This window comes from Porites lutea, chromosome 9 (assembly GCF_958299795.1).
Source record: "Porites lutea chromosome 9, jaPorLute2.1, whole genome shotgun sequence".
NCBI lineage: Eukaryota > Metazoa > Cnidaria > Anthozoa > Scleractinia > Poritidae > Porites > Porites lutea.
The window spans coordinates 31,693,909-31,707,698 of record NC_133209.1 but is presented as its reverse complement, the minus strand read 5'-3'; the positions used below and the strand labels follow the sequence as shown (position 1 = coordinate 31,707,698).

Sequence of the window (13,790 nt, the reverse complement as noted above, 5' to 3'; positions counted from 1 at the left end):
TACGTAGGGTTATGTGGGGATAAATAGGGTTATGTAGGGCCATGTAGGGCTATGTAGGGCTATGTAGGGCTATGTACGGCTATATAGGGTTATGTAGGACTATGTATGGCTATGTAGGGTTATGTATGGCTATGTAGGGCACTGTATGGCTATGTAGCGCTATTTAGGGCCACGTAGGCCTATTTATGGCTATATATGGATATGTAGGGCTATATATTAACTAACGTCAAACCACTATATGATGCTTACACCACGTACTTACCTCAAGACGATGTGCAACACCGCTGACAAAGTAAGTTTTGTAAAACCACTGAAAATTCATTGGAAACCCCGCCAAAAAAATTCCGCCCAAAAAATCCTAACTCGAAAATCCAACTTGAAAATCCAACTCCAAATCCAACTCCAAATCCTAACTCGGTAAATAGGCAACCTCCTGCGCGGAAATCATCCTGGTTCTACTGCCAAACCAAAAAGCGACTGGTGAAACAAACAATCGCTCTGGTCTTTTGCCACCTACAGAGGCGTAAACGCAACCGAACATGAATTCAGTTTGACAGTAACTTTATTTATTTAACACTGATCAGGCTTTTTATGTCTGCTCCATTTCAGTTTTGCTGTCTTTTTTTGGCAAAGGAATCTGTGATTCAAGTAAGTAAAAATATCTGGTCAAGATGAACTGATAACTTCTAGGGATAGCGAGGACACTGAAATGATATTTGTTGGCTTCACACTAGAGCTTCAAGTATAATCAGTGTACAAGTGTACTTGGATACTTGAATCCTACTTTGAGTGTGAAGGGGTAAAATGTACCTACTTCAACTTTACTTGGTGACCATGGAAACGTTCGTAGTTCAAAGAAGCCGAAGTTCGCCCTTAAGTAATATTGGACTACACCAGACTTAACAACACACAGACCAATAAGAAATGGAAGCCATGTGCACGATGTGCACGTACAGCGGTTCCAAGATTCTAATGAACGGAGAGATAGGTTGTCTTTACACTAGGCTGTTAAGTAAGACTTCAGACCTGCTAAGTTTTATTTAGCCAAAAATGCGTGTGTGAAGGCCTAAGTAAAATCTCAAAAGTAACTTTACTTTGCATCTCATTAAAGTCGTAAAGTTGAAACGATTCAAGAAAGTTTCAAATGACTTGAAAGCCATCCTTAAAACCGACTTAGCGAACTTGCGGTTTCTAAGATTTGAGAAAGGCGAACCATGTCAATCAATCTTAATTATGTTGCGTGGGAAAATAGGCTTAAGTAAACCTGAAGTAAAAAAGATAGGTTGGGTGTGAAGCTTTCTTTTACTTGAAGAATTTAAAATTTACTTGTCTTGAAATATTTCTTAGCTTATTTAGGCTCTAGTGTAAAGACTACCATTGACAGCTCAGTTTTACTTCAAGTTTTACTTTGTCAACAAGTGTGAAGCCACGTTTTTCTACAGAGCGACTTAACATTTCCAAGTTCACTTGAATCAAGCGCTTACTTGAAACTAACTTGTCTTCTAGTGTGAAGCAACAATTAACATAAATCTTAATCTTCTTTTCTTCTTGTGACGTGAACAAGCAGAAGCCAATGTTTAAGCAAAAAAAAATGGTTTAATTTTTTAGTTTCACGTAAGGGAATCCAAGACTGTCTGGATTCGTCGCCGTGGATTCCGGATTCCAGGTAGTGGATTCCGAATTACTCGAATTTGTCAGAGGAATTTGGATTCCAGATTTCAGTCATTATTGGTTGTCTTTACATTAGGCTGTTAAGTACGACTTAAGAGCCGCTAAGTTTTACTCAACCAAAAATTCGTGTGTGAAGGCCTAAGTAAAATCTCAAGAAACTTTGATCAACTTTGCTTTGCATCTCATTAAAGTCTGAAAGTTGAAACGGTTCAAGAAAGTTTCAAGCGACTTGAAAACCATCCTTATGACCGACTTAGCTGAATTGCGGTTACCTGCGCCTTGAGAGAGGCGAAACATGTCAATCAATCTTAATTATGTTGCGTGGGAAGATAGCCTTAAGTTAACTTGAAGTAAAAAAGATTCGGTTGTGTGTGAAGCTTTATTTTACTTGAAGTAATTAAAATTTACTCGTCTTGAAATATTTCTTAGCTTATTTAGGCTCTAGTGTAAAGACTACCATTAGCGAGATTTCGGATTCCTTGAGCTGTATTCGGGATTCCACAGGCAAATTCCTTCTGGTTTCCAGATTGCACAAGCAAGAGTTTCTTGGATTCCGAAATCCGGATTCCCTTACCGGCTCATTCGTTCACCATTCCAAGACATTCCAAAGCACCAACCATACAGTCACCTAGTAGCATTCCATAACCGGTAGCAACTCCACAGAGCAACTCGATATTCACAAGCACACGGACAAAAGAGCTAGAGACTAAGTACTTCCAAAGCTCAGTGGCGGTTGCTACTCAGATTGCAGTTAGCACGTGTTGCGGTGGCGTGGCAAGTACAAAGTAATAACGTCATTTTTATTAATGATGGTTTTTTTTTTTAGTTTGCCCAAATGGAATTGTAAACATAACGGGCTCTACCACTGGGACACTTGTGTATCCAAGCTCTGGCAACTATGGAATAAACGAGACAAAATGTTGGAGGATTGAAGTTCCCAAGCCTTACACAGGCATTGGAATATATTTTCACAGGTACAGTTGCCTGCTTTCTGTCGGGGTTTCCTCTTTCTTGACTTAAATACCATATTATCGGAGCCGCTGAGAATATTGCGTAGCACTGAAGCGTTCCCATCGAGTAGTGCGCAATTGATATTCAATAACATTAGTTATTAACAGCGTATCGGCGAATATATTCAACATTTAATGACTGTCCCGAAGGAAAACAAAATGAACTGTTTACATCGTGACCAGTTTTAAAGTGATTTGGTATATAGCCAACGAGGAAAACCTTTTCCGTGTCTGAGCGGTCAGCCCTTGCGGGTAACAGTGCACTGTTACCCTCTGACGTCATAGATTTTGCAATGTTGCCCGCTCAGAGATTTTGGCGGGAAACAGTTTCATTGTTGGATGTCATGTGACCTCGAGGTAACCAATTGAGGGCGCGCTGTTGGGAAAAAAATTCCAGCCATATAACAAACAGAATTATTTAATTTCCTTCGTTTAATCACAACGAAATCTAGCATCTAAATATTACTACTTGTTACTCCTTTTACTATTACGCTGAAATTGCGGGCCGTTTTTGGTGTGTTTTCAAATGCGCGAAAACTGAACCGAAGTTTTCATACATTTCCCCTGGCCCTCTCTCCTATTTTTTCACCTCAGTTCAGCTTTTCCGAGGCTGTACGTATCGACTCTACAAAGCACAAACGATTAACGTCACCAAGAAGAAGAAAAGTAACCGACTTTTGTGCTTCACGAAAACAACTGATGATTAAAAAATGGAACAGTGAAATAGGTTTGATATCAACGCCTTGATAAATTTTTTATGAAAGCCGCTACCGGATATAACAAAAAGTGCGATTCGTTTTAAGTCTTTTTAAACGAACGATTACAGAACTATTCGAGATACACGCTATATATGTTTGGATACCTGTTTAAGAAAACACTTAGAAGACGCGGGTCACGAAATCAAAAGTAAAGGTTATGATCTTATTATCAGTTTCCGTAACGAAATTCCTGGTTAAAAATACTAGAGTATGCAGGATATTACAGAAGTAACACTTCTTTGAGTTAAAAAATATATAAAACATACCTTGCTTGCTGTACGTCTTTGATAAAAAAACAGGCAAGAGAGAGAGTCAGAGAGTGTTTTTGCTACCTACGCTATGCGCCGTCAAGTCGTCTGATTTTGCACGTACAAATGAGTCCATTGTTCATCCATGGTGGTTGATCTTTAATTTCTTGGTCCTTGATTTCAAGGTTCTTCTAGGCCCATGTAAGGGAATCGGGAATCTGGCTAAATTTTTGCTTGTGGAATCCGGAATCCTGGGCTTTGGAGTCCGGAATACAGTTCAAGGAATCCGTACTCCCACTAACGATTAGAATCCAGAATCCAAGTTTCACTGACAAAGACCGGAACCAATGCCTGGAATCCGAAATCCACAGCCTGGAGTCAAGAATCCAAGACTCTTATATTCCCTTACCTCGGGCGGTTTAATAGTGTTACTCTCCTGGATTTCCTTAACAATTCTCTCTTGCTGGAAATTTCCCTTTTAGTTACCCAGGCCTTACTAAATATAGCCTGAGTATCAGGCGTTTCTGGGGGAAAAGGGGAAAGATGGAAGCGAAAAAGGGAGAGAGCTAAAGGAGAGAAAGACGAGAAACGCCTGACACAGATGCTTTTGCTAGAGCCTTCCACCCCCACACAGCATGATTCGATACCATCCAATCACAATCACTTCCGGTCATTGAGTTGTCAGCTTCACGTGTCAAAAAGCTCGCGTAAAATAAATCTCACCTTACGGTCTGGCCGAGCTCCAGTGCATGTGCTGCTACGATTTCGCTGTTTTCTGAAACCTCCAATGAGGAGTTTTCGAATACTTGTAGTGGAAAACCTGCCGTTTTTGAGGAATTATACCATATTTTAGGAATTGTGCTAGTGTAAGATCGCCAACGCTCTGTTTGTAAATAAACGTGCGCCCGGAAAATTGTAAATTGCTCTTGTTTACAGAGTTACAACAGGCGCTCATTAATAAGCAGGTTCCTTAGAGTCCGGCAGCTAACGAGCTGATTTAGATCAGGCCGAGAATCGTCCGAGGGAAAGCTAAATATGATGACGCCCGCTTCAGCTTGAGACATTTTAAAAGTGAAAAAAAATTTGGAAGAGGAAGCGAACGAATTCCAATCACGTCCGCTATCGTAACCGGCACAAGCAAAGTCAAGTTAAAGCCGGCTCATCCTCGGTGTAAGAACCTGTTAAACTCACAAGTGACGTAAAACAGAGGAAACAAAGAAGTCAACACAATAGAACGTAGAAAATCAAAAGGTGCGAAACAAAGAAAAAGTTCACAGGTTCTTACACCGATGTAAACCCCTAAAGCCTTGGCGCTGTCAGCTATTCTCAATACATGGCTACCTCGCTCTAATTTTATTTACAGTAACAATACCCTTTTAACGGCAGGATGTTGTAAATCAGAACTTAGATATCTGGAGCACTGATATTGTCTTCTTTGTCCCGGTCTTGTGAAACCAATACTCCGACATAGTTTCGGCAGAAGCTGGTATATGAGGCTTTTCCATACTCCGAGAACATCTTTCCTTTTAACTACGAGGCTTTGAAAACGCAATTCTTGCTCCGGTTTTATTTTTATTCCAGGAAATAATTTGAGAGCGCCCTCTAGATCGAGCCTTTTTGAATTCCTCTCTGCGTCTCTGGCCATAAAAGTACCGCATGAAATCAAAACATCTATGAAAAATTTCAATGGCTTCTCCTTGCCGATCGCTCCGCTCGTATTTACTTGCGGTCGGTGACGTCAGGGGTTATTGTGTGTTATCCAATCACTGTCACATCCAGATTTTGGATGTGTCACACGATTTGCTGAATGGCTTTGTGTCAGGCCTTCCTGTCTCTTCTCCCCCTCCCCCCTTCCCCCATCTAAAATCTCCTCTCCCCTGGCCCCTTAGGAAGGCCTGATACTCAGGCTATACCAAATATGGAAAATGGTAATTTGATTTATCCAGTTAAAATTCCCTGGCACCTGCTAAGCAGGCTATTTAGTAAGGAATGTAACTATTTTTTCTTTTAGCTTTGATATAGAAGAATGCAAAGACTGTGATTGTGACAAATTGACCTACAGTAGCAGTTATTTCGGTATTACTAGAAACAAGGCAAAATGTGCAAGAAGAACCTCCAGGTTCCAGGAAGCTAGAAACATGCAATATGGAGATGCTCGTCCCGAAGATTTTGAGATTGGACGAGACATTTGGTTCCGTTTTGTTTCCGATGATACTGTTTTTTACAAAGGATTCAACTTGTCCTATATCGTCAGATCCGAAACGCGTAAGTTAATCCCTAACGGCCTAACGGCTCGTGAAATTACGTATAACAATTTCGAAATATCACTCGTGGTATGCCAAGTATCACTGTAAATCATGCTATTACCTATACTAATTTTGGCGCGAAATAACAGCGTTAATTTATGCTTTCAAAAAACATTTTCGGCGACAAAAAAAGTGATAGAATGCGGCTTGGTGGTGTAGAGCTAGAAAAAAAGTGCGGAAGATTTTGCACGTTACGCAGACTCTGTTCTGTAGCACTTTGTAATGAAAAAGAAATGGATAGTCGGAGGACTAAGTAAACCCAATAATAATTTCATCATTGACAACAACAATAATAATAACAATAACAATTTTGTTTTATGATGATGATTATTTATATAAGGGCCACTCAAAAAACGGCCACCACAACAACACAGAATAATGTATTATTGATTTCCAACATCTAGGCATAACTTGATTGACACAGTCAAGACGTAATTTGATGTCATTATGAAGTCATGTTGTTGAATTTATTGGCAAAATCCAATTCCATAATTTTTCCCTCAAAGCGAAGAATACTCGAATAGTAAGGTGTCTGACAAAATCAAGAAGTTGGCAAACACATTAAGACAGAATGTACCAGGAAATTGAGTAATTTTAATTCTCAGTGGACAAAAACCTTGTACCAGAATAATTTAAAGAATATTGCATTCTTTTTTACATTTTTTAAGGCCTAATCATCATCATCATCATTTATTAGCCTTTGTGTTACAAATTTTACAGGATACAGCAGGTTGTTAGGCGAGGAGACCTCAAGAAACCACCAGGCTTATAAAAAGAGGCCACCTCGACATCACAATATTATAAGAAATAAGGACTGCAAAGAAGTGCGGCTAAATTAATTCTGATCAGTAACTATTTTAATAAAAACTTTAGAACTTTGTTTTTAAAGAAAGAAAAGCTTGAAAAGTTTGCAACAGATGCAGGAAGACTTTGCAGTTGTTCAATTGAATCTCCGATCTTTCCGACTCGAGATGACAGCAAATTTAGGCATGACCAGAGCTGTTTAAGACTATTCACAGATTCTGCTCGTAGATCATCGTACGATTTTCCATAAAATTCCAAGGTGCTTTGGGACTCGGCGTCCGTAATCAAACGAGTAGGTTGTTCGCCGCCATTACTGGGGGTTTGTGGATCTTGTCAGTAGTATATGGCGCACCGAATTATCCTTATTTTTGGGGGGGAATCTCATTAAGGTGGGGGGGGGAATACATTAACTAGGTGACGTCATAGGCTATTGTATTGATCTCATGAATAAAATGCGGAGGATTCTCATTAACTGATCAGTAACCAGAAAAACCAGTTCCAAAAACAGGTTTTTTAACAATACCATTTTGAACTCGCCTAGACTTGCCCCATTGTTTTTACAAAACCTTCAACACTGATTGGCTATGTTAGAATCTATTATGTCTTCCAAATAAAAGCGGGCTCTCCGTTCAGCATTTTATCATTGTCACAAACTCCAGTAAATAATATTTTTGAGCGAATAGCTTCCAAACATACTAGTCAACGGTCCGAAAACAGTACCCGACTTAAAACTATTCACTGTGACCAAAGATAAATATTTTTATTCTACAAAACCATTGATTCTGTTTTGTCAATATAATTCAACCTTCAAACGTTTCTAGACTGTGGTATCGAGCGTTAACCATTAACAGGTTGGCCTTTTTCCTTTTAGACCTGTATCATACGAAACAAAACGAACGCAAGCGAACTGTATTTAATTATTCATCGCAAACTAATTTAATATACACTGAGCCAACATGAACGCTTGTCGCATAAATTATCCACGGGAATCAACTCAGTTATATATAAACAATGAAGGGATTAATAAGCGCGTGCTACAACCAGACTACACCTTTGTTTCGGTTAAAAAATACATTTATTGATAACAAAACCATCAAAGTGTTACAACAATAGATGAATAGACAGAGTTCCGGCTTAGTCTTCGGGAACAGTTTGTTTGACAAACAATCGATTGAGTAAGAATTTCCACTTATCGATGGCAAGTTCTGTCGATTCCAGCCAGTCATATCCTTCTGTGTCTTTGAGATCTTGGCGGGTTTCCATCACTTTTCGGAATGTCGGATCTTTCTTCATTGCATGCATCCACTGTAAAAACTCTAAGAACACTTTTCTCAATTCCTTTCTACATACTGGAAGCAAAGCATTTTCAGCTTTAATGCGGGCCACTTCAGGCGAGTCTCCGTTTTGTTCATATTCGTTGATCAGAGCTTCGAGCTGGGCTTCGTGGCGATTACAAACTTCATTTTGAATGCGTGACCAAGGATCTACATGCTCCTCCTCCTTCTCTCCGGAAGAGTCCATTTCTTCGCTAGATTTAGAACTTTGAGATGATTGTTCGCTTTCTTGTGAGCTTTCAATATCGTCGTCATCATCTTCAAAATTTCCATATCCTTTTTGAACGAAATTATTATAATTGCTGAACATTGTGATCCGAACTGCACGAGGTTTAAGAACTGACTGAATCAGAAACAGCGGCTTACTTCTCTTATAGCTATCGATGGAGGCACGGCTGCAAAGCACAACGGAACTCTATGAACTTTCATTGTACCCCTCCTGTACCCCTACTGTACCCCTCCTGTACCCTTCCTGTACCCCTACTGTACCCCTCCTGTACCCTTCCTGTACCCCTACTGTACCCCTCCTGCACCCCTCCTTTACCCCTACTGTACCCCTCCGGTACCCCTACTGTACCCCTACTGTACCCTTCCTGTACCCCTACTGTACCCCTCCTGTACCCCTCCTGTACCTCTCCTGTACCCTTCCTGTACCCCTACTGTACCCTTCTTGTACCCTTCCTGTACCCCTCCTGTACCCCTGAATTCTCTTAAGTACTCCCCACCATTGTAAAATAACTATATATTAAATGATTCTGTTAACACTGAGTCATTTTTCATAAGCAGTCATACCTCGAACGTTTCCTCGAATTTGTCCGCTATGTGGCAAACCTGGTGTGTCCAACTTGAGTTCTCATCTTGAAATTGTCCATGACTTAACCGGGCTTAGACGAACACGACTCTTAAAAGAGGCTAAGGTTTCTTGGGAATCAAAAAGAGAATATATTTCTACAAGCGTCGACTTACCTCGTTGTTCATCTAGTTCCACGAGAAAAATATGTGAACCAAGAAAAAGAAGAAGACCAGTAAACGAAACGCGGAAAACTTCTTCTACTGCGAAGAAGGTAAAGCTTTCCCATGATGTTTCCTTGGCAACCGAGCCTTATCCAGATTTTATGTTTCGCCATAAGTTCTCACTCCTTGTGGTTGGACCAAGTCAATCAGGGAAAACAGTTTTCGTAAAACAGATTCTAACGAGAGATCGTATTGTCTACGAAACCAACAAGCCCCGTCGCATTTTATGGTATTACAGTCAGTGGCAAGATAGATACGAAGCTTTGAAATCAGCGATCGGAAAGGACATTAAATTTTTTCGTGGCCTTCCCACATTTCAAGAAGATCTGCGAGAAATTGACCCAAAATACAACAACGTTATCATCTTTGATGATCTAATGGCAGAAGCGATCGAAAGCCCCATCGTTTCTCGGTTGTTTACCCAAGGTCGCCATAGAAATGCCAGCGTCATACTGCTCCTTCAGAATATGTTCCCCAAGGGAAAATTTAACACCGATATCAGTCGGAATGCACAGTACATGGCTCTTTTCCGAAGTCCTAGCGATCGGAAACAAATCGGAATTGTTGCTGAGCGTATGTTTGATAAGAATCGCCAACGATTCATGACAGCTTATTTTTCAGGAAACAGGGAGACCTTACGGTTACATCTTTGTAGATAATAAACCAGACACGGCGGCAAATAAGCAGGTGTTGAGCGACATCTTTGGTTCTTGTCGAGTTTACCCAAGTATCAACAAAACCTTAAAACCAGAGGGAGAGGTGGAATCGATCCCCCCCAAAGGATCTTATTGTGCCCCCGAAATATGCTGAAGCTAAATCATCTAAGCGTTAACCGAAACCGTTTGATCTGGATTGGTGTGGGATGACCTGGCCCGCCTTGCAGAATCATTTACATGGAGCGCCCTATCTCAAAGCTATTCCAGAAGGGTTTGGCCTTTGCGAGATGTACACGAGCACTCGAAATGCTGTTAACCCTTATACCCCCACAGTCATGTTTGCATCTGAAAATTACTGGCCCGTCAAAATAAAACATTATTCCAACGGCAAAAGAAAGTGGATTTATATACACGAAGACCAGCCAAGTGTCCAAGCATTTGTTCAAGAAACGAAAGCAATCGAAAGAGCTAGAGGGAGAGGCACTTTCTAGGCTTTGAACATTTGCTCACCATATTGGGATCCTTTTTCTAAAGTTGTTGAGTTACTACAATAAATGTATTTTTTGCTTTGTAAGATTTTAAGAAATAAAAGCTTTTAAGATGTTCACCCAAGCGCATTCACGCTATTGTTTATATATAATTGAGTTGATTCCCGTGGATAATTTATGCGACAAGCGTTCATGTTGGCTCAGTGTATATTAAATTAGTTTGCGATGAATAATAAAATACAGTTCGCTTGCGTTCGTTTTGTTTCGTATGATACAGGTCTAAAAGGAAAAAGGCCAACCTGTTAATGGTTAACGCTCGATACCACAGTCTAGAAACGTTTGAAGGTTGAATTATATTGACAAAACAGAATCAATGGTTTTGTAGAATAAAAATATTTATCTTTGGTCACAGTGAATAGTTTTAAGTCGGGTACTGTTTTCGGACCGTTGACTAGTATGTTTGGAAGCTATCCGCTCAAAAATATTCTTTACTGGAGTTTGTGACAATAATAAAATGCTGAACGGAGAGCCCGCTTTTATTTGGAAGACATAATAGATTCTAAAATAACCAATCAGTGTCGAAGGTTTTGTGAAAACAATGGGGCAAGTTCAGGCAAGTTCAAAATGGTATTGTCATGAAACCTGTTTTTGGAACTGGTTTTTCTGGTTACTGATTAGTTAATGAGAATCCTCCGCATTTTATTCATGAGATCAATACAATAGCCTATGACGTCAGCGACGTTAATTTATTCCCCCCACCTAAATGAGATTCCCCCCCAAAAATAAGGATAATTCGGTGCGCCCTATACTACTCTTGTCGTCTTATGGACTGCTGCAGCTCTTCCAAATTTCGCTTAAGGGCGGCGATTTCATCCTTGAGGCTGTCATTTGCCCTTTTTTAAAAAAGAGCTTACTGTCACATTAGGCATGGCTGAATAGTGTATTTGAAGCAGTTGGTCAAGAACTAAGGCGGAGCACTTATAAGATGCATCTGCGGCTTCGCGAGCTAATCCAAAGATGTAATTAGTTATCTGTAATAACACCAAAGAAATGTTCTCATGGGAGTCCGAGAAAATGAATGTCAAATTTCAGAAGAATTGTGAAAACATAGGAAAAATTCTGCAAATTTCATGTCAAAAGACGTAATTTTGTGAAATTTGACATTCATTTTCTCGGGCTCCCATGAGAAGCTTTCTTTGGTGTTACTACAGCTGATTTATTACATCTTTAGCCCTTGAAAAATGTAAAAAATAATTCAATATTCTTGAAATTATTCTGGTACAAGATTTTTGTCCACTGAAAATTAAAATTACTCAATTTCCTGATGGATTCCGTCTTCATTATCTTAAACAATGACGTCATTCATTGTTAAAAAAGGATCTGGAACGTTTTCGTGGCCTACCCACAGATGTCAAGTTTACAATCAACTGTGCAAAGTTAAAGCTCATTTTCGTGATCCATAGGCTGGCTATTCAGATTCTGCCGCGTATTTACTTCTCCTGTGGCGGGGCGGAGGGAAATTTCGCCGTTAAAAAAACTCATAAGAATGTTTGGGCCTTCAAGTAGTGTCGTGCTTGAATTGCGGCGAATAATCTCAAATCAAAAATGGGCAAATGCTTCGCTGGTACTGCTTTATATAGGTCTTGGATGGTTTATCATCATGGACATATTTTGCGAAACAAGTAGCATACTTCAAAGCTCTAGGTAGAGACACCTCAATATTTAGCTAGAGAGAAAACAATTGTGGCAACAAAAGGCGAAAAATGCCTTGTTACAACTTACATAGAAGATGGAACTTGAGCATAAACGTCCGAGACCGAGATCTTTTGTTAGTATCATTGTACTTAAGATTTCAGTTCTTTTCGTATTTGCATTTTTTTACTTTTTGTTACCTTAGCTGGGCCACACTTTGCGATGTCGCATCTTCTGATTATTATGAATCTATTTTGTTTCATTTCATGTCAGTTCTAGCGCATTCGAAATTTCCACAAAATTGGCAGTCATTTTGGCACAATGACGTGGGCAGATGATATGCAATAGTGCGATAATAACATAAACTAGGGTATCTAAAACATAGTAATGCTGCGGAACATTTTGTTGATACTGGCATTAATTAGGCAGTGAGACTTAAAAGAATCGAAAATGACAATGAATGTCCTATTTACATGTTGGAAAGTACTAGAATAATTACTATCACTCCATAGAAAGAACTCGTGGGAACGTTATTGAGAAAATGATCAAGTGGTTATCAACTCTGGTTTTCCCACAGTAAATTGTAGGAAATGATAGAAATTCAGATTGTTTATCCATATAATTAATATACGGTGTACTATATTTTCTCTGGAAATACAATACTTTTCTTGCTGTTTATTACACTTTATTAAGTAACAGTTATTTAGCTATATATTTATAGAAAACAACAACACAAAAAACGGAAGAAAAAAATAGTTTGGTAAGACTCGAACCCTGCACCTTCGGCTCGACGCGACTACACCTAACCACTACACCACAGAGGCTGATTACACAACCGGTGGGAAAAGTCTTTAATTTAATTCCTTTATCATGAAACTTCCGCCGGCAAGATGATCGCCAGCCTCATTAAACGAGCTATTAACAGTAAAAAAATAATGTAAACGCATATTCCATGGCAATGAATGAATGAAAGAACATAATTAAGCTTTTCAAAACGCGGATACACGTCCTCGTCTGCAAAGTAGGACACAAATTAACATATGTTTTGTTATCTCGATTTCCACTGTTATTTTGAAGCGAATGGTCAATATCACATCCATTTTTGGCTCATACAGGTTCTTAAGAATAGCATGGCATGACATTTTCTCATTTTCACATCACCTTCTAGCAAGCTGGAGTCAAAGAACAAATGCTCATCTTTTCGTCAGGTTTAACACCTGGACGAGTCAAAGGCTCTTGAATTGAAATCCAATCCCCAAGTTTAAGGTTTAAGGTTTAATAATTCTTTTTACCAATGTACAAAATAAAAATATATATACATATATAAAAGTACAATAGGTAAAGGAAAGCAATAGGGGGAAACTGAATTCCCATATAATAACTGCCCTCCAAAACGAAAAGATAAAACAATTAAGAATAGAAAACTAATACATAACTATACTATAAACTACTTAGATATTAAATAAAAAAGAAAATCCAAATTCAGTAGGAAATGGGAAACATATGACTATTTACAAAGATGATTAAGTAATAAAGTTTTAAAAGAGTTCAAACTGGAAGCAGACATAACGGAGTTTGGTAAAGAGTTCCAGTCATTAACGTAACGATTAAAAAATGAAAATTTAAAATAGTTTGTCCTTGCTGCTCTAGGCCTGATTTTAAAGTCATGGTTTCTTCTAGTTGTTGTCGGGCCAGTCAGATCCACATATTTGGTATAATCAATATCAGAATAGCCATGAATTATCTTGTAAAGTTGAACCAGGCAAAGGTATTTTCTTCTAAGCTCCAATGTTGACCAGTTAAGTTCAG

At 39.1% G+C, this 13,790-nt stretch overlaps 1 protein-coding gene across 1 annotated transcript in view; it reads left to right on the top strand.

The window, feature by feature from the left end:
- Positions 1 to 238: 238 nt before the first annotated feature.
- LOC140949187 (tolloid-like protein 2) overlaps positions 239 to 13,790 on the top strand; it is a 25,426-nt gene continuing 11,874 nt past the window's right edge. Inside the window, exons 1-4 of the mRNA XM_073398416.1 lie at positions 239 to 292; positions 585 to 648; positions 2,498 to 2,645; positions 5,699 to 5,952. Of these exons, the coding sequence (XP_073254517.1) occupies positions 239 to 292; positions 585 to 648; positions 2,498 to 2,645; positions 5,699 to 5,952 (520 nt within the window). The remainder of the gene's footprint in view (positions 293 to 584; positions 649 to 2,497; positions 2,646 to 5,698; positions 5,953 to 13,790) is intronic.